This window comes from Diadema antillarum, unplaced genomic scaffold (genome assembly GCF_040938485.1).
Source record: "Diadema antillarum isolate AM-2024a unplaced genomic scaffold, OU_Dant_1.0 seq00002031_RagTag, whole genome shotgun sequence".
NCBI classification, from domain to species: domain Eukaryota; kingdom Metazoa; phylum Echinodermata; class Echinoidea; order Diadematoida; family Diadematidae; genus Diadema; species Diadema antillarum.
Window position 1 is genome coordinate 136708 of NW_027272684.1, and position 26004 is coordinate 162711.

Below are 26004 nucleotides of genomic sequence, written 5' to 3' on the forward strand. Positions count from 1 at the left end.
ACTCCGACTCAGTAATGGTCGGCAAAGTACTAGTGTAGTGTGACATTACACCTTTTCATGCCATGCCCTGATCTCGGACAAATTACTCTCGTGCACAATTCAACAGTACTTCGCGGATTCAGATTGAGCGCATGCTTGGTGTCAGAAACGTGTCGAAGAGTCAGTGGACACTAGAGAGTCGGCTATGGAGATGCGCGGCGTGGCATGCTACTAGCGGCGAGATGTTGGGACTCGGCCCTCTTCAAACAACGCTGGTGGAGCACACTGGAACTTCTCCGCTGTCATGCTGGGGTCCAGTTGTGGTCATTTTGATTGGCTTGATATGTTCTACCACGTGTGCTAGTAGTAGTATGCCGTGAGTTAAACCCAGGAGTATGTTAAGCATATGTTGTTATTGTTGTTTGATAATTGAGGAGAGATGATGGGGTTTCCAAAAGAATTGTCACCCTCCCTCTTACAATACGTCAGTAGGACAATAGATTGTTTGTTCGGGCATAACTATACACAGCCCAGTCGCTGTACGTAGGTACGTCGCGTCAGCGTACTTACAGCGTCTGGTCGGGCTAGTTCGGGCAATGCAATCAGATGCAAGGATTTTAGTAGCTTGTAACAGTTTGTCAGAAAAATATCCGACCAAAATGCTTCATGAAGTGCCCCCCTGGGGACCGTTTCATGAAACTTTTTGTCAGTGATTTACACTGACAACTGTTAAAAGCTACTGAAATCCTTGCGTCTGATTGGCTGATAGCAAATTTGTTGGTGAAAACCTCTGACGAACTCGTTGATGAAACGCTCCCCTGGTCGAATCTAGTGGTAGCCATGTTTTGTTTGTTTGTTTTTGTTTTTGTTTTTTGTTTTTGAGAGAGCCGTGGGTGGCCATGGACTTCAGTGATTTGTAATGTAGAATCAGGCAGTGTCCATATCATTCTCTGTATTCTCTACTACTCTAGTACACTGCTCGCAGTGTGTCATTTTTGTCATACATGTAGGGCCTATATGTGACCCTGCACCACAAAACAAACAAAAAGTCGCCAGACAAGAATTTTTAGTTACGACCATATTCTGAAAGAGCAGACTTTAAGCTTTAAAATGATGTAAATCATTATATTTTTATATATATTTTTTAAAAATTTTTTGTTAATGTTGTTAATGTTGGTCCTTCTTTAGCAGCATCTATTCCTACAAATGATACAAAGAATTATAAAGATTATTTATTTGAAAGTAATCAAAGTTCTTTGTTTTTTACTCCAATTAATGAATCAGAAATTATTGATACTGTTCGATTTTTGAAATGTAGTAAATCCTGTGGGTCTGATAATTTAAGTGTGAATTTGTTGAAAAAAATAATTTACCCCCTAGCAGCCCCTCTCACCCATATATTCAATCTATCCCTACTCAACGGAAATTATCCAGACTCCTTCAAAACGGCCAAAGTTATCCCCATTCATAAGAGAGAAGATCCCTTAATGGTGAAAAATTATAGACCCATTTCATTGTTACCTGCAATATCGAAAATTTTAGAAAAAGTAGTTTACAAGCGTCTCCACTCGTTCATGATTGAAAATGAAATATTAAATGCGAATCAGTTTGGTTTTCGGAAAGGATTTTCAACCGATTATGCTATAATTAAATCTGTTGATAATATTATTGATGCGCTTTCTAAAAAGGAGCACATAATTGGAGTTTTTATGGACCTTAGTAAAGCGTTTGACACTATTGATCATGATATTTTACTTGAAAAATTACATAACTATGGTGTGAGAGGGATTACTATGTCGTGGTTCAGAAGTTATCTAAGTCATCGAAAACAATATGTTGTATTTAAATCCACTCACTCAACATATTCTAATGTGTCATGCGGTGTCCCTCAGGGATCTATCCTTGGGCCCCTACTCTTTTTGATTTATATCAATGATATTATCAACTCCTCTCCTCGTTTAAATTTCATCTTATTTGCAGACAACACCAATGTTTTTTATTCCCACAAGGACATTGTAACACTGGTTGACACATTAAATATGGAATTAAGCAACATCTCGAAGTGGTTTAGAAGTAATAAGCTTTCATTGAATATTGATAAGACATGTTTTATACACTTTCATACGTTGCAATCCCAACCCACCCTTCCTCAAAGTATTTTTATTGATGATATAAACATTGCTGAGAAACATTCAACCAAGTTCCTAGGAGTAACCCTAGATAGCAATCTAACTTGGAATACTCATGTTCAGAATATTACAACAGCAATATCTAAAGCAACTGGTGTTTTAAGAAGAATAAAATATTTAATTAATGATCAAACTTTAATTATGTTATACAACACTTTATTTTTACCATATGTAATGTACTGTAATATTGTATGGGGCAACAGTAGCAAAACAAAATTGAACACAATTTTTCTTCTCCAGAAAAAGGCTCTTTGTATATGCACACATTCACATTTTTTGGCTCACACTGACCCCATATTTTATCGCCTAAAAACTTTGAAGGCCCATGATATACATTTATACCTAACTGCCATATTTATGTATTTAAACACACTCGAAATGCATTACCATTTTTTCATAATACCCTAGTAACCAATGACCATATTCACTCATACCCTACCCGTCGTTCCCATGATTTTCACTTAAGTAATCCGAAGCTTTTACTTGCTCAAAAGTCGATTAGACATCAAGGTCCGGATACATGGAACACTCTTCCTGAGGAGTTGAAACAGTTTGCCTCCTTGTTTTCATTTAAAGCAAACTTAAAGAAGTACTGTAAAGTTCCGTGTATAAGACGCACTATTTTTGTCCCCGCCGAACGAGTTCGAGCAGGGGACTATGAAACGGGCTCCGTACGTGTGTGTGTCCGTGTGTCCGTGTGTCCGTCCGTCCGTCCGTCCGTGTGTCCGTCCGTGTGTGCGTCCGTGTGTGATCAAAATGTTCAAAATGCTACTCCTTCGCCATTTCTAACCCGATTTGATTCTGTTTGCTTTATATGATAGCACTACATGGGAGCTTTGAAACTTCTATACAGAATTTCAATTGTGACCTTTGACCTTGACCTTTGACCTATATTGTACATTTTGCTTCAAAATGCTACTCCTTCGCCATTTCTAACCCGATTTTGATTCCGTTTGCTTTATATGATGGCACTAGGTGAGGGCTTCAAAACTTCTACACAGAATTTTGACCTTTGACTTCTTTGACCTTTGACCTTGATTTTTGACCTTTATTGTACATTTTGCTACAAAATGCTACTCCTTCGCCATTTGTAACTCGATTTCAATTCCGTTTGCTTTAAGTGATGGCACTAGGTGAGGGCTTCAAAACTTCTAAACAGAATTTTGACCTTTGACTTCTTTGAACTTTGACCTTGATTTTTGACCTATATTGTACATTGCCTACAAAATGCTACTCCTTCGCCATTTCTAACCCGATTTTGATTCCGTTTGCTTTAAGTGATGGCACTAGGTGAGGGCTTCAAAACTTCTACACAGAATTTTGACCTTTGACTTCTTTGACCTTCGACCTTGATTTTTGACCTATATTGTACATTTTGCTACAAAATGCTACTCCTTTGCCATTTGTAACCCGATTTCAATTCCGTTTGCTTTAAGTGATGGCACTAGGTGAGGGCTTCAAAACTTCTACACAGAATTTGGACCTTTGACTTCTTTGACCTTTGACCTTGATTTTTTTACCTATATTGTACATTGGCTACAAAATGCTACTCCGCCATTTCTAACCCGATTTCGATTCTGTTTGCTTTATGTGATGGCACTAGGTGAGGGCTTCAAAACTTCTACATAGAATTTTGACCTTTGACTTCTTTGACCTTTGACCTTCATCTTTTTACCTATATTGTACATTTTGCTACTAAATGCTACTTCCGGCGGGGACATATATTACGCACCGCGTAATTTCTACTTTTCCTTGTTTCCTCGGAAAACATAGAAAATCCGGGGTGCGTCTTATACACGGGTACAGTTGAATCACGGAATAAAATCTGTCACGTACACCCAATTTTTATAAGGTCAACTTGGGGCCATGTATGCCCATCGACGTTCGGAGGGTATATAAGCAATCACTAAAACTTACGGATAACTGAGCGATCTTTCAATCTGGACACACACAACAGCTGTAAATACGGGATAAACTTACATCGGCCTTGTGTAGTAACGATGTATCAATCTTGCCATAGACAACAGCTGTAGCTACCGATGTACGTCTACCAAGCTACCAACAGCCAACCTAGTAGCTGAAATACGCGATGTGCAGGTATCATTACTAAATTGGCCATATCGTGTTTTCTGTCACTGGTGACATCTTCTAACACGTACCCGAATATCAGACCGCTTGCACGCTTCCGTGATTTTGAATGAAAGCTATTGTTCGGTGCGTGCGAAGCATGCAGCTTGCTCTCCTCACACGAGAGGCAAGCGGTGACAGATTTCCACCACGCATCTCCCTATTGATACACTATCTCCTGGCGGGACGATGAATGCTCAGACACTTTAACTTGTAACATAAATGATAATTTTCATAAGAAACTCTCTATATACTGATCGTGGAGTTTGTCACCAGCCCGTGTTAATTGTAGCCAAAATCCCATAGGTGGTGACAAATTCCACGATCAGTATATAGGAAACCCTCTGCAAACTCTCTATATACTGATCGTGGAATTTGTCACCACCTATGGGATTTTAGCTGCTGTTAACACGGGCTGGTGACAAATTCCACGAACAGTATATAGAGAGTTTACCAAGTCTCCTTACACTAAATAAATCGTGAATTGTGACCTATATTTATTCATGTTGGATAAGATAACATTCTTAGTGGCAGAGTGGTCTTGAAAGGAAAAGTGGGATTGATGGAAAATACACAGGTTAGTTACGATTTATTTAGTTCGGTAATGGTTTGATGACAAATTCCACGAGCAGCAAGTTTACCGAGAGTCGCGGAATCTGACACCGCCTATAGGAACGCCATACAGTAAACACGGGCTAGTGACAAATTCCACGATTAGTTATACTAATCGTGGAATTTGTCACCGCCTACGGGATTTGGGTGCCAGTTAACACGGGCTGGTGAAAAATTCCACGATCAGTATATAGAGAGTTTTCTACTGTGATTCGTATATATGTTGGATAGGATAACATTCTGAAAGTGGCAGAGTGGTCTTGAAGAGAAGGGAAAAGTGGGGTTGATGGAAGAAACAGGTTAATTACGATAGGTTTGGTAGGAAAGTGGTGGTGACAAATTCCACGATCAGTATATAGGAAACTCTCGGCAAACTCTCTATATATTGATCGTGGAATTTGTCACCATCTATGGGATTTTAGCTGCTGTTAACACGGGCTGGTGACAAATTCCACGATCAGTATATAGAGAGTTTCCTTCTCTGATTCATTTATGTTGGATAGGAGACATTCTGAAAGTGGCAGAGTGGTCTTGAAGAGAAGGGAAAAGTGGGGTTGATGGAAGAAACAGGTTAATTACGCTTTATTTAGTAGGAAAGTGATGGTGACAAATTCCACGATTAGTATATAGAAAGTTTCCTACTCTGATTCATTTATGTTTTGAAGGGCCTATCGCGGAATCTGTCACCGCCTATAGGAACGCAACACAGTGAGCACGGGCTGGTGACAAATTCCACGATTAGTTATACTAATCGTGGAATTTATCACCGCCTATGGGATTTGGGGACCAGTTAACACGGGCTGGTGACAAATTCCACGATCAGTATATAGAGAGAGTTTCCTACTGTGATTCGTATATGTTGGATAGGATAACATTCTGAAAGTGGCAGAGTGGTCTTGAAGAGAAGGGAAAAGTAGGGTTGATGGAAGAAACAGGTTAATTACGCTTTATTTAGTAGGAAAGTGGTGGTGACAAATTCCACGATCAGTATATAGAGAGTTTCCTTCTCTGATCCATTTATGTTGGATAGGAGACATTCTGAAAGTGGCAGAGTGGTCTTGAAGAGAAGGGAAAAGTGGGGTTGATGGAATAAACAGGTTAATTACGATTTATTTAGTTCAGGAGTGGCCGAATATGGTGACAAGCTCAACGACACTAGAGTTTGGTCGAGAGTTAAGGCCTATCGCGGAATCTGTCACCGCCTATAGGAACGCAACACAGTGAGCACGGGCTGGTGACAAATTCCACGATTAGTTATACTAATCGTGGAATTTGTCACCGCCTATGGGATTTGGACGCCAGTTAACACGGGCTGGTGACAAATTCCACGATCAGTATATAGAGAGTTTCCTATTGTGATTCGTATATATGTTGGATAGGATAACATTCTGAAAGTGGCAGAGTGGTCTTGAAGAGAAGGGAAAAGTGGGGTTGATGGAAGAAACAGGTTAATTACGCTTTATTTAGTAGGAAAGTGGTGGTGACAAATTCCACGATCAGTATATAGAGAGTTTCCTTCTCTGATTCATTTATGTTGGATAGGAGACATTCTGAAAGTGGCAGAGTGGTCTTGAAGAGAAGGGAAAAGTGGGGTTGATGGAATAAACAGGTTAATTACGATTTATTTAGTTCAGGAGTGGCCGAACATGGTGACAAACTCAACGACACTAGAGTTTGGTCGAGAGTTAAGGGCCTATCGCGGAATCTGTCACCGCCTATAGGAACGCAACACAGTGAGCACGGGCTGGTGACAAATTCCACGATTAGTTATACTAATCGTGGAATTTGTCACCGCCTATGGGATTTGGACGCCAGTTAACACGGGCTGGTGACAAATTCCACGATCAGTATATAGAGAGTTTCCTACTGTGATTCGTATATATGTTGGATAGGATAACATTCTGAAAGTGGCAGAGTGGTCTTGAAGAGAAGGGAAAAGTGGGGTTGATGGAATAAACAGGTTAATTACGATAGGTTTGGTAGGAAAGTGGTGGTGACAAATTCCACGATCAGTATATAGGGAGTTTCCTTCTCTGATTCGTTTATGTTGGATAGGAGACATTCTGAAAGTGGCAGAGTGGTCTTGAAGAGGAGGGGAAAGTGGGGTTGATAGGAATAAACGTGTTAATTACAATAGGTTCAGTAGGAAAGTGGTGGTGATAAAGTCCCTATATTAAGATGCTTCCTATCCACCATGGATAAATCGCGAAACAATCCACGACTTATTTAGTCTTAGAAGGTCAAGGAATTTTTCTATAGTACTGATACAATTTGTAGTGGAATTTGTCACCGTGTATGGGATATTTTGATGCAAGGAGCATGGGCTGGTGATCTATATCAAATCGTGTTGTATATTAATTGTGATTCGCCTATTATGTGCACATGGGATAGCAATATTCTAAAAGTGGCCCAGTGATCTTGAAGAGAAGGGAAAAGTGGGGTTTGATGGACTCAGTAACTGGTACGATTTATTCACTACGAAAAGTGGTGGAGACAGACATCACGTAACAGTTGACTTGAAATGAGATCGCGCAACGGTCGACAACTTGAATACACACGTAATCGCGTGCTTGAGATCACGCAACGAACGAGCGATTTGAAAGGTTGCCAATCGTTGATCGCACGCGACGCGACCCCCACCGTACCGATCAACTGCGATTGTGCGAGTCACTTTCTTGCAGAGCGCAATACGCGAGCTGTCAAAGGAGAAGTTGTCCGGCTGTGGAAATTTGTCACTGGTGACAAATTTCACGATAATGCCACTAAATTACCGATATCGTAAAACTTATCGATGTACTAGTATCAATATGGCCATAGACAAAAGCTGTAAAATACGGAGTAGGATCGACACTATGTCACCTTAATGTGAATGATGTGTGAAGCATGCATGCATATCCATGGCTTTCGTTTGCTCTTCACGAGGCCAGGATACAGTAGCATATCGCACAGCTACACTGTAGCTAGCTAGCTAGCTAGCAAGCCTTTTGCAAAGGCAGCAGCTGCAGAGGCTCTCGCAAATGGACTCGCGTGCACACAGCGATCGGATCGGAGCGTACTTGCCCGTTGCGCGCTGTGTGTGCAAGTCCATTGCTCTCTGTGTGCGTGTGCTGAAATTATGCACTGCGCATACAAGCATGGTACAAGAGACACACATGTTACTGGTAATCCCTCCGGGCGAAACAACAGTGAGTGTAATTACCATACGCATTGTACGTCTCGCCGTACGATCCTTCTGCTACACTTGTTGATGTTTTTCTTATTTTTCGTAATGAACCTTCCAGTCTGACATGCATCAATATGCGAGACACCCTATGTATGATAGCAAAGATCGTACTGTACACTCATGAGTACGATGATACATGTACCACGATTGAAAGGCAAAACAGTAGCAAGTGAGTACCGAGACAAGTCTCGCATTTTGCGTCTTTCATATTTTGCCGATGTTCGATGAATACCGTAAAAGAAAGTATAAAAGGAAATGAAAAATAGAGCAAATACATGCTGCATTCTAGGGAAATTTTGAGCTGAAATAATATATATGACACACGCAATATTTGCGTGGAAATTTTCGTGTTTTTTTATTTTTTTTTTATTTTAGGTCCGAAAGTAGGGGTGCGTCTTATACACGGGTGCGTCTTATACACAGAACTTTACGGTACATTTTATTACAGTATATTTCAAATATGAACTAAAAACAAATAAATTATATAACTAATGTTGGTCTCCTGATAGCAACAGCGCATATCGTCCCCTCTTTCAGTAAACCAATTTCACTATTCTAAATTCCAGCCTATCTGCTATTGTGCACCCTCAAGCACCTGCACACACATTCACCACCACCACCATCACACACCAGAGTTTATTTTCCCCTGCTACCTTCGCAGCAGAATTTATATTGTTACGAATTTAGTACGTCCTTATCTTTTCCTCGGGCCGGCCATCTTTTCAAGCAATGCTTATAATGGCGGCCCTCTGCATAATCGTTTCTTAACTATAAATGTTATTCTTATTGAATCACTGCTGCATAGACATGCATACTGTATATTAAATTTCTTTCATATCGTTGTTTATGCAAGTCAAAAGACTGTGTTAAATTTACTTTACATATGTCCTACATGTTCATGATTATGTACTTAATATGTATCGTGGTTTATGCAAGTCAAACAACTTTGCGTTGAATTTACTTTGTATATTTCCTGCATTTTCATGATTATGTAACTTATGTATATTGATTTGCAGAAAATAAAGTATCTATCAAACAAACAATGTATAACTCAAATCGAATGGACTCTCCTAACCTATCTAAATATTGGAAAGAAAGCACAAACTCAGGAAGAGTGTGAACTGAGAAAAGAGGCTCTCAAGTACAGTGTCTATTTAAGCGCTTAACTCTTAATGTGCCAGGCCCAAAACCCCTAACGTGCCAGAGGTTTTTACCTAACGCCAGAACGTTTCGAAACTGGACTGACAATGAAATTTAAAACCGCCATATCTCTGAAACTACCGGTATTGACTGTTTTGAATTGAGTTCTACACAACATATATCAAGAAATGTATGTTCTTTCGTGTCATGCAGTCAGTTTGCCACAATATCTATCTGAACCTGAAATATTGCAGAAATAATTGATACATCAAAAAAATTATTAGAAAATTTTGTGTAGTAAGGAAAAAAAAGAGTCAGTTGTGCTTTTTCTTCAATGGAACGCTCCCTTGACTCTGTGAGAAAGTTTTAGAGCAACAGCTCCTCTTTCAAATGATAACAAAATTGCCTTCTAGAATTGTATGATTCCAAAGATACTAGCAGTTTATTTTGTCTTAGCAATTTCTCTTTCTGCCTCAGCAATTCATTCCCAAATCTGAGTCCTTTAGTCCCAGATCCTGTATTTGAAACTAAAGTAATTGTCCCGGGCAGGGGGGGGGGGGGGGGGGGGGGGGGGGGGCGTACTCTATTGAAATCGGCAGGCCTTTGTCCGCGCGCAATTCCTATGTTAGAGTGGGGACGATTAGTGACATTCACCAAAACAAAAGGATGAAAGACTTGACCGACGAATGAAAGCTGACGCTCTTTGAGGGACAAAATCAAAGCAGCTTCCCGCAGGACAGCATTCAAGCGAAACAATGCGAGTGGAACCGCATAGACAATACACGCAAATTCAATAGCATACGCACGCGTGGTTTACCTATAAGACTTTTGATCCATGCACATCTCGCAGAGGGTGTGCCCATTGCGGATTTTCCCGCTGCGAAAAAAAAAAATCATCTAGCTGAAAAATTGTGTATTTACTCAAAATTTTCCAATGTAAGCATGTTCATATTTTTAATGGAAACGATGGCTATGCTAATCAGCTACCAGTACATATCATTGGCAGTTGTTTGGTGTAACACATTACGGTACCACAAGAATTTAAATGATCAATGCTTTTCTCGCTCTTCTTAGTCGCTAATGTCACCGTTCGGCGACCATGGCCCGTTAAGAGTTAATCTTTACCAAACCGTGCTGGCTGTGCGATGAATGGGACAAAAAACAGGAAGTAAACCACCAGAGTAACAACAATGAAGGGATTATCAGATTAAACTGAAATTAAGCATGCCTCATTAACACATTTTGTCCATAATTAATGCCAGCTTTCAAAGCAGTAGCTCTATCCTTTCAAAAGTTATTAGAGTTGAAAGTGAAGAGTGTGGACAAGGTTTTTCAGAAATGAAAAAGGGATTCTAAAGACACACCTAATCACACTATTCTACCAAAAATGTTCGAGATAAACTGCTCAAAAAACACACTTTCCTGCCCGTTTTATGATACCAAATTTTAGCATAATACAAAAGAAGACCTGCTCTTTCAGAAAATATGAAAAAGTTAAGTTCGGCTAGGTTGACCCATTTCACTTATTTTCAGTCCTCACGCAAAATCAGTGTGTGCGACTTTATGTTCGTTTTGAGGTGCACGGTCACATATGTAGTTCAAGAAAGAAAATGGAATTTTATAAACCAGCTAGTCTACCCCATTTGTAAAAGTATGTCATGTATAAGTTTGATAGAGTTGTGTCAGTTGTCATGGGGGTTCTTGAATTTGAAATTATCATTTTGACTCCTTGAGTGATGTGATCTCAATGTTGCTGCATAGAAGTTTTAATTTTTCAGAACGAACAAAACCACAAGCAATACATATTCATGAAATTTACAAGACGAAGTCATCTTTGTATCCATTGATGATATACAAATACTGTATCTGTGCTGTAATTAATTCTATACTCTCCTTTTTGGAATCACGAATGAATCAACTTTATTTTGTTTTTGTTTTTTTGAGAAGGTGTGAAGCTCCTGATTGACAATATAAAAAACTTATTGACAATTTTCACAATAGATACTGCTGGGTCTTCCATGCTAGCAGAGTGAACTCTTATCTTGATTATCAGCTTGCATTAGTGGCAAAGAAATCCATTCTTGACCTTGAGTGGTTATAATTTCCACAAACATTTCATTCCATTTTCACTAAATGCTTGTCACTACAGTTTCTCTGATGATGATGTATTGACGCCTTACCCCCCTGGACAACACGGCTCACCTCGCTCCCACCGGCAAATACGAGAGTGCCAACCAATCGTGTATGGCAATGTCACTCACCATGCACAGAAATCTCACGGTAGGAACTCAACCAACGTGCAATACCCCATAACAACTCTTAAGCACTTCTACGACGACTTTCCCATTGGTCAGCGAGTCCCTGGCCGCATTGCATGGGTCAACAGTCCCATGCATACTGTCTCGGTGTTGGAGCCATTTGAATCTGGTGGCTGCACCAACAAGCTCCGTGCGACTGTGGCCATGTCAGCCAAACAAGAGGACTGCCTGCTTGCTGTCAATGCAGGCTTCTTCAACACCAGGCAGGGGGATTGCTATGGTAACGTGGTGAGCCAGGGAAGACTGGTCCAGACAAGCGGAGGACTGCAAAATGCTCATTTTGGCATCAGGAAAGATGGGACTCTTGTGTTTGGGTGAGTGTGCCATCAGAAACATGCTATGATGCCACTCGTAGTCAGCAAACAGTGTCGACTCAGCATGTTGTTCGACGTGAGTAGAGGAGAAGATTACTGGCATTTTATCCTCTGTTCTCTATCTTCCAGATATTTGTCAGAGCAAGATGTACTGCAAGAAGAGAACCCATTTATTCAGCTCGTTGGAGGCGTTGGCTGGCTGATTCGAGATGGGGAGATCTACGTGGAGGAGAGTCGCAAAGCAGAATGTGATGAGGTGGAGGAGTCGGGTTAGAAATGATATCTTCTAAGTTCCTTCCCACCAAATAGTAGAAGTATTTGCAGTGGTAGTTAGTTGTCATTCATTGTCTTTCCACTTTCTATGAAATTTACCGGTATTTTCAATATACTAGGTGTTTCAAAAAATATTTCCCACTCTTGATTTAAAAAACTATATATCAGATAATACTGTCATTAATATGAATGACAGCTGAATAGTGTACAATTTTTTGGAGGTGGTTTAAATATGAAAGCATAAATTAGTTTCATGAAATCCATGATTAATTTCACAGTTAGGTTCCAGATTTTGCTTTATTTTCAACCCTCTGTACAAACTTTCACTTTGCACAGGGGTCAATGGGTGTGTATGAGAGTATGTGGTTAACACCCTGACAATGGTCCTAAACAATGGCCAGGGTTTGAATGCTTCATTATTTATTCATGAGAAATTCCACTATCACAGCTAGACTTTATTCATTCTGAAATGTGGTGTTTGCAAGCACATGGAAACATGTAGTCCATGGGCCAGGCCAGATATTGGTACCATCTGAGGTGGCAAAACCTTTTTGGTGTCAGTTTGTTTGTCGGGCATAGATATGCTTATCAAGCTATGATAGCATTTCCAAATGAGTAGCTTAGTCATAATAAATGATTTTTAAACCAATTTAATCTCGTTATATCCCTATACTTCTGAATCGAAACTAACCGCTATACAAAGAAGAGCACTGTCTTCTGTATGTTCCAGCTCTATGGTATGTTCACAGGTGTTCTGTTGTAAACGCGGTGCGCTTAGTCTTTATTCAAGGCAGCGAAGGGAATATCCAAAGGTTATGATATCCACAGTGCTTAGTCTTTACTCTAGACGGCGAATTGAATATCCAAAGCGTATGATACAGTGTATATCCTTTTATCTAGAAACAACAACAACAACAAAAGCAATTCCTCGTGAATTTTACCGTATTTTTCAATTATTTATCATTTTCCGGCGACAATGCTCCAGTGAAAACGCTAATACCACGCCAATGTCGCTTTATTTCCATCCAACAATATAAGATAATGCAAAAACAATTTACCGGTACACTACGATACATTATAATGAATAACATTGTAAATGAACAGAGTGATTTTTGGTTATTTCTTGATAGGGTAGTATAAAAACAGTATAGATAATCCCTTTTATGAGGAACTTTAGATGATAACGGTACATTGGTCTAGATAAAGACTAAGCGCACCGCGTGACAGCTGTGGACATCATAACCCTTTGGATATTCCCTTCGATGCCTTGAATAAAGACTAAGCGCACCGCGTTTACAACAGAACACCTGTGGACATACAGGAAGACAGTGCTCTTCTTTGTATAGCGGTTAGTTTCGATTCAGAAGTATAGGGATATAAAAATGAGACCAAATTGGTTTAAAAATAATTTTTTATGACTAAGCTACTCATTTAGAAATGCTATCATAGCTTGATAAGCATATGCCCGACAAACAAAATGACACCAAAAAGGTTGCACCACCTCAGATGGTACCAACAACCCATTTTTCGGGTCTTGGCCCATGGACTAATGTGCTTACTTTTTCCATGTGCATGCACTTTACCCTTTACCGTGCATAAATCCAGACTAGCAGTGCCCAGGGCAATCCACATGAATTATTGATTAAGCATTCATGTGCCTGGGAGCGCGAGACTGACGCCTAGTCAACAGGTGGTTCAGGCATGTCCATTGTTCAGGGCCATTGTCAGCACACACTCACATACACATCATTGGTTCCTGTGCAAAGTTCAATTTTTGTACAGAGGGTTAAAATTTGACCAAAATCTGAAACCTTACTTCAAAATCAATCTTAGATTTAATGAAACTGATTTATGCTTTCACATTCAAATCACCTCCAACAAAATTGTACACTATTCAGCTATTACTCATATCAATTACAGTTTTATCGGATGAATAGTTTTTATGCCTCCGCCACGAAGTGGTGCCGGAGGCATTATTTGAACTATGAATTATCAAAAGTGGGAAATGTTTTTTGAAACACCTAGTACTTTGCATCTAAATTGTTCACTATGGAACTGCCACCATGACCCACTTTCATCAAGACATTTGAAAAATTGTTGTGTGACAATTGAAGATTGCTTGTGAACTGTGGATCCTGATTGATGATTTGGAATGTGATTCTTGAATTACTGTCTTAACAGCTAGTGAGTTCCTTTAAGTATTTTGCAGTTGCTTTTATTACAAGTGCTTGATGTCTGGTAGAAACGTCTGTGATCATGGATTAAACACACAGCATCGTAGAAACAATTGTCCAGGTCAATTATGTTGACAAGCACCTTGCAAGTTGCCTTAATGGGAAGAGGGTAATGTAAGACTAGTGAGAATACATATGATCAAGAGTCAACATACTGCATTGTAAATTAAAAACTAGAAATGTCGCTAAGGCGACTGGTATGCTCTGCCATAATGAATGATTCTCCTAATAGGTCTATAGTACATTTGGACAATGTGTGATTACGTTTTCACAAAATTGGCAAAATATCAAAATGACAAGTTTGTCACAAATGTGTTGAATGTTCACCTTCCTTGACCTAGGTTTAATTGGATGAATAGGACAGCATGTATTTGGGGATTTAAGGACTTTAACTTGACTTTGACCCATTCATAAGTTTATGCATTTCAGAGTAATTTTCAAGGTATGGAGAAAAAGTGCAATTTCTGTATTGAAAAGTATATTGTTACCATTTTCATCTGGCCTTTGACCCTAAAAATTCATAGGGTAATCACTGTCAGGCAGTACATGCATAAATATGTAGTAAGTTTCAAGATAACTTGAGCCACTTCCGAGATATGGAGGAAAAAGTTCATTGAGCATGTTCCCTTGATCTTTGACCTTTTGACCTTTGAGGCAAACAAAGAAAAAAAGAAAAAAAAAAGAAAGTTTCCAGAGAATCTCTACTAGGTTATACAATATACATGCATACACCAAGTGTAAAAAAAAAAAAAATCCTGCTGGCATTGCACAAACATGAGTGAAATAGTAAAATTTTGAAGTGTTGCCCTTGACCTTTGACCCCTGACCTTTGACCCCATGAGCCCTAAATTCTCTAGATAATCACTGCCAGTCAGTACTATGTTAAATGAAGATACCTTGAACAATTTCCAAGGTACAGAAAAAAAAGCGAAGTTTTAATATTTTACTTCACCTTTTGACCTTTGACCTCATGACCCCAAACTTTCACCATAGGATTTTAATTGGGTAATACATGTATACACTAAGTTTCAAGAAAATATCTTCAGGCATTGCATAGATATGGTGGAAATAGTGAAATTTTACGTATTTGACCTTGACCTTTTGACCTTTGACCTTGAGCATGTGCACCCAAAAGTTGATAGGCATAACTTCACCCCCTAATACACATACATGCCAAGTTTCATTAGGATACCTCAAAAGGCTTTTTAGTTACGCTGTCCACAAAATTCATTACAGACGGAGGGAAGGACAGACGGATGGACGGACGGACGGACGAACAACCCGAAAACATAATGGCCTGAATTCACGAAGGTGGTTTAAACTTAGAGTTAGACCATGGTACAAATTTAGACCATGGTCTAAAATAAGTGTTAGATAGGCATACCAATACATGCGCGCATCAATGCACGTTTTTTCACTGGATGCCTGTTAGCGTATACATGTAATCTGTCAATCATATCTATGCAGAAGAAATATACATAAACCATGGTTTAGATTTAGACCACCTTCGTGAATTCAGGCCAATGCCTCCGGCACCACTTCGTGGCGGAGGCATAAAAAAGATGTCATCCATGTGTCACACTTTGTATGATATGTGTACTATACTCGTCATTACATTTGCATGACCTAGTACTTTTTAGGTGATATGATACCAGCTTATCACCTATTGTGTTTGTTCAGTTTCTTATTTCTATGCCTCCGCCACGAAGTGGTGCTGGAGGCATTATTTTTTCGGGTTGTCTGTCCTTCCGTCCGTCCTTCCATCCGTCCGTCCTTCCATCCGTCCATAATGAATTTTGTGGACAGCGTAACTAAAAAACATTTTGAGGTATCCTAATGAAACTTGGCATGTATGTGTATTAGGGGGTGAAGATGTGCCTATCAACTTTTGGGTGCACATGCTCAAGGTAAAAGGTCAAAAGTTCAAGGTCAAATGCTTAAATTTTCACTTCCCCCCCCCCCATATCTATGCAATGCCTGAAGATATTTTCTTGAAACTTAGTGTATACATCAATAGAACATGTATTACCCAATTAAGATTCTCTGGTGAAAGTTTGGGGTCATGAGGTCAAAGGTCAGAGGTCAAAAGGTAAAGTAAAAATGTTAAAATTTCACTTTTTTCTCCGTATCTTGGAAATTGTTCAAGGTATCTTCATGAAACATAGTATATATGCATGTACTGACTGGCAGTGATTATCTAGGGAATTTGGGGTTCATGGGGTTGAAGGTCAGGGGTCAAAGGTCAAGGGCAACACATTTTTTTCCCAAAAACCAAAAAAGGTCAAAAGGTCAAAAAGATCAAGTGAGAGTGCTGAACTTACTTCTTCCTCCATATCTCGGAAGTGGCTCAAGTTATCTTGAAACTTAGTGCATATTTATGCATATCCTGCCTGACAGTGACTCTCTTATGAATTTTAGGGTCAAAGGCCAGATGAAAATGGTAACAATTTACAATTCAATACAGAAATTGCACTTTTTCTCCATACCTTGAAAATTACTCAATGCACAAACTTATGAAAGGGTCAAAGTCAAGTCAAAGTCCTTAAATACCCAGACGCATGCTCTCCTATTCATCCTATTAAACCTAGGTCAAGGAAGATGAACATTCAACACATTTGTGACAAACATGTTATTTTGATATTTTGCCGATTTTGTGAAAATGTAATCACACATTGTCCACATGTACTATATAGACCTATCAGGAGAATCATGCATTATGGCGGAGGCATACCAGTCGCCATAGGGACATTTCTAGTTTTTCTTTATTCTCCTTTCTTTCTGCCATATTTTGTGAATGTGGTATCTCAAAATTGCCACTCTAAATTTCCCTAAATCATATCTCATGCACGAGATCTAGTTAATATTTTGTTTATCTGTGAGCAACGAGAGGCAGAGTGAAAATTGGAATTTTAATGGGAGATCAATTTAAAAAATTTTGTGAGCTCTTTGGATCACTGTCTAGATCCAGGATTTAGTGGATTCTACACCAGTTAGGGAAAATTTGACGCAGTGGTGTGCGATTGCTCTATTTTGGTGGATTTCTGGCCTTTTGTAGCCCTTTAGTTGATGCTTTATCATTTTTATTTGCAACATAATATGTTTCTTTTCACTGTCTATACCAGTATATAAGAAAAAAAAAGGGGGGAGTACCTTATTTTGTGCATATGGAAATTGCCTGATCATGGCTATTACTTGATTGTGACTGGTGTCATTAAAAGTTTATATTTGCGTGTGTCAGGATAAGTAAAAGAAATATGAAAATTAGTCTGTATGTTGTGATTTTTGAAGGTACCGTGAGCAGGTTCTTTGACATGTTATCAGCCCGTGTTGCAGTGGGTAGTGATGATGAAGGACGTATCGTCATAGCTGAAATTGATGGACAAAGTGGTGTGAGAGGGTAAGATTTACTGCTATGTGTTTTTTTTTATTATGGTCATTGCCATCTTTCATGATATATAGTGATCTGCCCCATCACTCTCATGATGGTTATTTTCTTTGCCCCTTCTCATCTTTTCATCTTCATCATTATTATGATTATCTTTAACCCGTTGAGGACGAGTCCCAAGTATACTCGGGCAGGTGTCTATGGGAAATGCGTGTGTAGCAAAATCAGTCCATCCTCAACGAGTTAATGTCTTCCTTTCCATCATCTTCACAGTCCAGCCTTGCTCTCTCTCCAACAATTATACACATCCTCCGTATCATTATCGTTACCTTCTGTTTTAAATGTCATCTTGTTTCTGTCATCTTTGATACATCTTCATCATCCGGTGTTCCTAGAAAACCGGCGAATGATGCTGACCCATTGTAGTTTGCCTCAGGTGACTAGCAGTAGTTACCATATGAAAAAGAAGGAGAAGACAAAAAAGAGGAGGAGGAGGAGAAGGAGAAGGAGAAGGAGAAGAAGAAGATCCAATGTTGTTTTCTTTGTCTCATCATGATCACCACTCCCTTGAAGCATTGACCCCTTATCACTCATCATCAGCTACGTAGATATTTCAAGCTTTGTCTTGCCGATGATCCTCAATTCCACCCTTCATACCTGTGTTACTCCTTGCACTGTGATCTAGAAACCCATTTTAGAAATGATGTGATTGTAATGAGGGTACACACAATACATGCAAAATAATTACCCTGGCCAATTTGAAATCTGATTTCCCTCATTGTCAGGTCTTCTCTTTCGTACTTTGCGAGCTGGCTGCTGTCGCATGGGGTAAAGAACGCCATCAATCTAGATGGAGGGGGCTCGGCAACCTTTGTCGTCAATGGCACCCTTGTCAACAGTCCCTCAGATCACTGGTATGTCTGTCTCACTTATGGCCTGAAACATGGTACATTTAAGTTAGTGCATATTACATGCTATGCGTCACCATGATTTCTCATATACGGTAAATCAGAAGTGTTGCATCAAAAAATGACAGGGATAATTGCCCTGTCAAATTTTGCATATCGTCTCCTCTCTAACATCATGTTGCTCTGTGTCGTTCAAGTTTGTCTGTTTGTTTTGACATGTGCGTAAGTCACAGTAAATAGATAATTGGATGTACGTGGATTGAAATAAACTGACACTGATTATTGATAAACATGTGTCTAATCACTAATGTTATTTCTTGATAGATCAGGTTCATGCAGAAAAGAAATTTCACAAGAGCGCTTCTTCACGTAATCATCTCCATTTTCAAAATGAATTCACTACTCTGAATGATCTTTGGATTTATATAATTATATAGATGCAAGGGACAGGAAATATACATGACTTATTTAACAGTAATGAATACTAAATACATGTATGTTTAAAGAACAGACTATTTCAGCCAGATTGTTTTCCTTTGGTTATCAGTGGGAGAGTGAGCAGGGTCGTTGACTACCAGTATCTGTTACAATAGTGCCATTCTAGCTACACTATAGGCAAAATCCAGAGAATGCTATGACAGACAGTGGTTGCTGCTGTGCAGCAGTCCATGGGAGCACATCACACATACACACAACAGAGACTCCAACCCAAAGCACCTTCTGATCTGGAGATTCTCCCGCCTGAAACTCCTAGCAAACGGGAGATTCCAAGTTGATGTGTGCGAAACGCGAAATTCCCAGGGTTCTAGATGCTCTCTGATGCTATCTAAGGCTTATTTTTTTCAACATACGATAGCAATAAATGAGAAATCCTTTCCAACAGGAGACACAGAGCCAGGGCGGGAGAAATTAAATCATAAGCGGGAGAATGCAAGATTTTGCACAAATGGGTTTTCGGCGGGAGATCTCCCGTCGAAAACGGGAGAGTTGGAGTCTCTGACACAAACACACATACACACATGCACACACACACATACACAGAGGTAGCTACCTTCTAATGTCTCGTAGCATGTCGTCATATCCTCTTTCAGCAAGGATGCGGCCTTCAGGTGTCCACGACAGGTGTCCACCATTGTGTGCGTTCACGAGCCCAGGTGTAATCCCAGGGATTGCAGTGGCCATGGTGACTGCATTGAAGGGGAGTGCCGCTGCCATGACAACTGGCATGGCCCATCATGTGACCAGCTGCAGTGTGGTGTGCAAAACTGTAGTATGCATGGATCATGTCTTGGAGGTATGTGCATGCTAGTTGGTGGTTGTGCTGTCAGTATAGTATCTTGAGAATAATTAACCCAATTCGCATATGTGACATTGCACCACAAACCCAACAAAAAGTCGCCGGTTCTGGATTTTTAGTTAAGGGCAGATTCTGAAAAAGCAGACTCTAAGCTACAACTCAATTTAAATGGACTCTCCTAAGCTATCTTAAGTAATATAGGAAAGAACGCACAGTCTGGAAAAGTATGTTCTGAGAAAAGGCTCGGAAGTATTGGGTCTATTCACACGCTTAAAGGACAAGTTCACCTTCATAAACATAAGGACTGAGAAAATGCAACAATATTAGTAGAACACATCAGTGAAAGTTTGAGGAAAATTGCACAAACGATGCAAAAGTTATGAATTTTTTAAATTTTTGTGTTGGAACCGCTGGATGAGGAGACTACTACAGCTTGTGAGTCATATGCGTACAACAGTATAAAGAAAATGTAAAAGAAAATTCAACATATTTTCACTTTTTTGGCATAATAAAAGTGCACTTGACTTGCCTCTTTCTAAAGGCAGAGGGAATAATATTACCCATAACATTTGTCGGTAACGAGTCAGGGGAATGTGTACTTTTTTCAAAAGATGGAATTTTGTGAAATTCTCTTTATATTTTCCTTATATTGTTGTACGCATGTGACATCTAAGTTATTCATACACTGCAGTAGTCTTCTCATCCAGCGGGTACTGCACAAAAACTTCAAAAATTCATAACTTTTGAACGGATTGTCTGATTTTCCTCAAACTTTCAATGATGTGTTCTACTAATATTGCTACATTCTCTCAATCCTTATGTTTATGAAGGTGAACTTGTCCTTTAATGTTACAAAGCTGTTTTCTGTGCAATGAATTGGACCCCCCCCCAAAAAAAAAAAAAAATAAATAAAATAAATAAATAAATAAATAAAAAATAAAATAGATAATCATAATAAATAAATTAATTAATTAATTAAAAATTAAAAATTAAAACTCCATAGCAGCAATCATGGAAGGGATTACCAGATTAACCTGAAATTGAGCATGCTCTATTAACACATTCTATCCATGACTAATGCCAACTTTCAAAGCTGTAGCATCACCCTTTCGAAAGTTATTGGAATTGAAAGTGAAGAGTGTGTGTAAAGGGCAGAAGAAATTTGGCACGCACAGTAACTGTGATATAAAACTGTTAAAGACAAATTTTTAAGAGTAGTGGAGGTGTTTTGCAATGGTAACAAGTGCTGTATGGCTCCATAATCAGGAAACGGCATTTGCAGATTGAAATTCTTCTCCAGTTCATGAGTGATTCAGACATAATTTGGCAGACATGGTGATTGTGATGTAAGTTGTGCAAAACATATTTCCAAGAGTAGCAGAAAGTACATGGCAATATTGTACCAATAGTCATTATTTGTGATATTATATGTAAAGTTACTGTTTATTATTCTCAGCAGTATACCAGTGCAGAAGTGTTATGCAGGGGTAGAAACCAATTTCAGTGATATTTCTGTTTTATATAATGTTTCCAGGCGGTTGCCATTGTGATGTGGGCTACTTGCCACCAGACTGTGCCTCGACTTGCCCCCGGGGTTGGTATGGCCAGGACTGCAGCCATCACTGCAGCTGTGAAAACGGAGGATCATGCGACCACTTTAGTGGCGAGTGCTCTTGCCTGCCAGGATATGAGGGACAACGCTGTGAAAAAGGTTTGCTGGCTACTGTACTCTTTATGATTAATCTTTAGCCACATTCACAGCTCTTAGTAGTTCTTGTGGGGACTTTTTCAGACAAAGGTATTCAGTATTTGTCAAGAGGTTTAAAGGGGATGGCGAGTAACTGATAAGTGGGAATCAGTGGGAATGCTGGGGGATGGTTGTTCCAATTCTTGTGGGATTCATTTAAGAGTACATTATGTATCTATTGTTGTTTGAGAATTATTTGCTTCATAATGTACAGTTTAATGCCCCGTCACTGTACAGGCATGCTAACCTGGAAACATTAAACTGCACATTACTTGAATATGAGACCATTCTGAGGCAAATAATTTTCACACAACAGTAGATATATAATGTACTCTTAAATGAATCCCACAAGGATTGGAACAATCATCCCCCAGCGTTCTCACTGATTCCCACTGATCAGATACTAGCCATCCCCTTTAATATGCAATTCCCAACTTGTAAATCAAACATTAGCAAAATAGTTCACTGAGAATTAATACTGCTATAGGAACTTCTGCGTATTTTTTAGAGATTGCGTAACATATTTTATGCCACTATGTGAGAATATATGTGATGCATTCAACATACTGGACTCTGTTTTTCTTTCTTTATGAAATTTGTCTAATTTTGCTCTATGTGTTTATGATTCTTTTTATCTCTCAGTACTAACTGCTATCTCTTTCGAATAAACTTCTCTGTGGGTGTGTCTGTGTTGGCATGTGCAGTAGAGTCCATCATGAATGGCGATTCTACGAATATTTGAGTGTCCTTTAATGACTTTATAATACACAGCCTGTACCAGAGTATTATGCAGTGTATTTAGAATAGATTGAAACCTTGATGTCCCAATTTACATCCCCATTTCACAGTCTGCCAGTTGGGATACCATGGCCCTGGCTGCAAACAGAGGTGTCGTTGTGGGGAAGGTCTTTGTCCCTGTCATCACATCTCTGGCTCCTGTTCCCTGCAACTCAACGACACCTACTATGGTGACATGCTCAAAGGTACATGGCTTACGGGTGGAACATGCCCTCCTTCACATTTAAGATTTGATCTGATACCATGGTGGATTATAATTTATAAATAATACACGGGTGAGAGTGCATTTCAGTGGAGATGCAGCGCACTAGAGGGTATTTACAATTGTGAAACATGCACGAGGCGAAGCCTTCCCCCACATGATCCATATCAGCGCTTCTAATCGGCTACATTCTTGAACCCATTTTATAAAGGCTTTTAGCTTGTTGCAGCAACATGTTACAATTTCTATGCAGCATCCTAAAAAAGCTGCAATGTTTTAAGTGCCATGCCCATGACTGATGAAATGCAGAAAACAAGAAGCTTGTAAATGACTCAAGATTGTTTTCAGACCCACTAGAACGAGGCTGGAAGATTTTTTTTATTTGTCCTTTGGATTTCAGCTCATTAACTGTGCTCCTGTATTCAACAGTAAAGCTAAATTACAGCACAGTCTATCTGCTGGAATCCTAGAGCTTCCAGGACCTCTGGGCCAAAGGCACAATATACTTTGCCACTGTAGACTTATGCACAATATCAAAAGCTTTTTCAAAGCAGCATGCTAGAATTTCAAATTAGCAAGATGACCTCATGTGAAGTGAATAATTTCTATGCTATATTTTTGTACTCTTCATCTTTTGATCTGTGTATCTACCTATTCAGCCAACCATCCATCCTTCCACTTGTACACAGTATATCTCTCTTCAGCAATCACTTACTAATTTATCTTTAAATTTGCCATTCATCCATTTATCTGTCCATCCTATCTCTTTGTTTACTTACATATCTACCTTTCTGTGTACCTGTCTGTCTCACCATCCATGTACTTATCTACCAATCTCTTTTTATATATATCTCTCTCTCTCTCTGAACTGTCTCTTCTTAGTGTAGTAATGCAGTGCTCTATTGAAGTCATCTTATGTCTGATCTTTCCTTAGTTGGACAGTGTCTTGCCAGCCAGTTTCTTGAAGGGCAGCATCTGGTGCACTTCCAGCCCCTCCGTGAGGACAAACTGACTGTGGCTCTCCTCATAGCAACGGCCGTAGCAACAGCCAGCATCCTGTGCAATCTGCTCTGCCTGTGCTTCCGCTGTACTTGCAGGTGCTCACCGTCACCCTGCCAGTGCTGCCGCCATTTTGAGAAGCACTCATACCACCAGCTGGACAGTGTTGATTATACCGATGAGGACGATGATGACCTCTGACCCATGACCCATGACCCCACCCCCACCCCCACCCTTCCTGAGCCAAATATCATACTTGCCACTACGTTGCATGGCCAACCAGCCCAAGTAAAGGTCAACAGTTCTTCTCTCTTACAGGATCACATCAAAGTACTGGATTATCTTCATAATAATTGATTATTTGCTCAGTAGAATGTAGTACTGTGTCTGGAGCAATTAGGTATGTTTATTCGTACAACAGCAGGTAGTTTGTATAGGAAGTACTCTTATCTCAGGCTGTGTTTATGCTGGGTATCTGTATGAAAAGAGTCTTGAGTGTTTGTGTCTTTGGATGCTTTTATGTACATTCATATTTTGTCAGTTTATGAAGATACCTCAAGTGCCTTGATATATGTTACTCAGAAAAGGGGACAATCATTTTTTTTTTAGAATTGTATTGGCTATAATGTGCTCTGGTGATAGCTTTGACTGAATTACTGTAAGCAAGAAATGTGCAGATGGTGTTTGTGAGTGTTTGTGTAATTTATGTTTACCAACACTGATTTCAAAATGCATCGATTATTGTCACGATACAGATATAGTGATATGTTGCTTTTCAGAGTAGAAATCAAAGATGAATTCGCCTCCCCCTAAAAAACAACAGCAATTAAACAGGTTACATCTAAACGTGCATACACATGTCCTAAGATATGTTTGCAAAATAGAATTGTAGGATCTGCTATGGCTTAGTGGATAGGCTCATTGGGCATATGAATTCAAAGGACCTTAGTTCAAGTTGTCCTGGCATCAGTGGTTGTGCCTTTCATTGACGCAATTTTTCTTCACCATCTAGTCCTTTGGAGGGGAGCCATTGGTTGTATGCTTATAGGTATCCATCGCTTCCTCAGTGGCTACACAATGGGGCACTGTGGTGTAGTGGATAAGACTCCCAACTTTCAATTGGAGTTTGAATCCAGCCCAGTGCTTACGTCCTTCGACAAGATATTTTACCCACCAATGTCCTTCTTGACCCAGATGTATAAATGGTAATGCTCAGGTAATGATAATGGCTACCCTGGATAAAGAAAACCATATTATCATAAGTATTACATTTAAAAAGCAAATCAGCATTCACCTCAAGTCAAAGTTGAAGGTTGACAATGTCATATTCTTTTAATCTCCCAGCACACTAGAGTTTAAATCCTTTAAAAAAAAAAAAAACTTTGCTATACCATTTTGTGCAGTTTCTGTGAACAAATTGATTCATCATGTTAACGTTTTCAAATCCATGGTGTGGCAGTATGTGGCAATAGACAGCCTCCATATCTGAAGGACAGTACTGCTCAGGGCCCTTAATCAATACAGATTTGTCTGAGGAAATGGCTCATTTGTGAAACAGCCCCAAATATTATAATCTATAGAAAACATTTTCTTTTATTACAACCTCACTAGTACACTGCTCAGGTCACAATGTCCGTAGATTGTTTGCTTGGTGTCTTGAGACAGCAGTCCATATTTTTATGCCTCCGCCACGAAGTGGTGCCGGAGGCATTATGTTTTCGGGTTGTCCGTCCGTCCGTCCGTCCGTCCTTCCGTCCGTCCGTCCTTCCGTCCGTCTGTAATGAATTTTGTGGACAGGGTAACTATCAAAACCTTTTGAGGTATCCTAATGAAACTTGGCATGTATATGTATTAAGGGGTGAAGTTGTGCCTATCAACTTTTGGGTGCACATGCTCAAGGTCAAAGGTCAAAAGGTCAAGGTCAAATGCTTAAAATTGCACTATTTCCCCCATATCTATGCAATGCCTGAAGATATTTTCTTGAAACTTAGTGTATACATGTATTACCCAATAAAAATTCTTTGGTGAAAGTTTGGGGTCATGAGGTCAAAGGTCAAAAGGTCAAGTAAAATGTCAAAATTTCACTTTTTTCTCTGTATCTCGGAAATTGTTCAAAGTATCTTTATGGAACAAAGTATACATGCATGTACTGACTGGCAGTAGTTAGCTAGGGAATTTGGGGTTCATGGGGTCAAAGGTCAGGGGTCAAAGGTCAAGGGCAATACTTCGAAATTGTACTATTTTCCTTATATTTATGCA

The 26004-nt window shown here is 39.5% G+C and overlaps 1 protein-coding gene across 1 annotated transcript; it reads left to right on the plus strand.

Moving 5' to 3' along the window:
- The first annotated feature begins 131 nt into the window (after positions 1-131).
- LOC139713684 (N-acetylglucosamine-1-phosphodiester alpha-N-acetylglucosaminidase-like) lies at positions 132-23946 on the plus strand. Its single transcript, XM_071625387.1, has 9 exons — positions 132-355; positions 11420-11902; positions 12032-12171; positions 17698-17806; positions 18580-18708; positions 19794-19996; positions 21534-21710; positions 22595-22729; positions 23681-23946. The coding sequence occupies exons 1-9, from the start codon at positions 132-134 to the stop codon at positions 23944-23946; spliced, it is 1866 nt and encodes a 621-aa protein (XP_071481488.1).
- Positions 23947-26004: the final 2058 nt, after the last annotated feature.

Bases quoted from the DNA above. Each gene is read 5' to 3' on its own strand.
- LOC139713684 (XM_071625387.1), top strand. From the start codon at position 132: ATGCTTGGTGTCAGAAACGTGTCGAAGAGTCAGTGGACACTAGAGAGT. The intron at 356-11,419 runs GTGAGTTAAACC...TTGTCACTACAG, and splicing joins TGTGCTAGTAGTAGTATGCC to TTTCTCTGATGATGATGTAT. The intron at 22,730-23,680 runs GTACATGGCTTA...ATCTTTCCTTAG, and splicing joins CTATGGTGACATGCTCAAAG to TTGGACAGTGTCTTGCCAGC.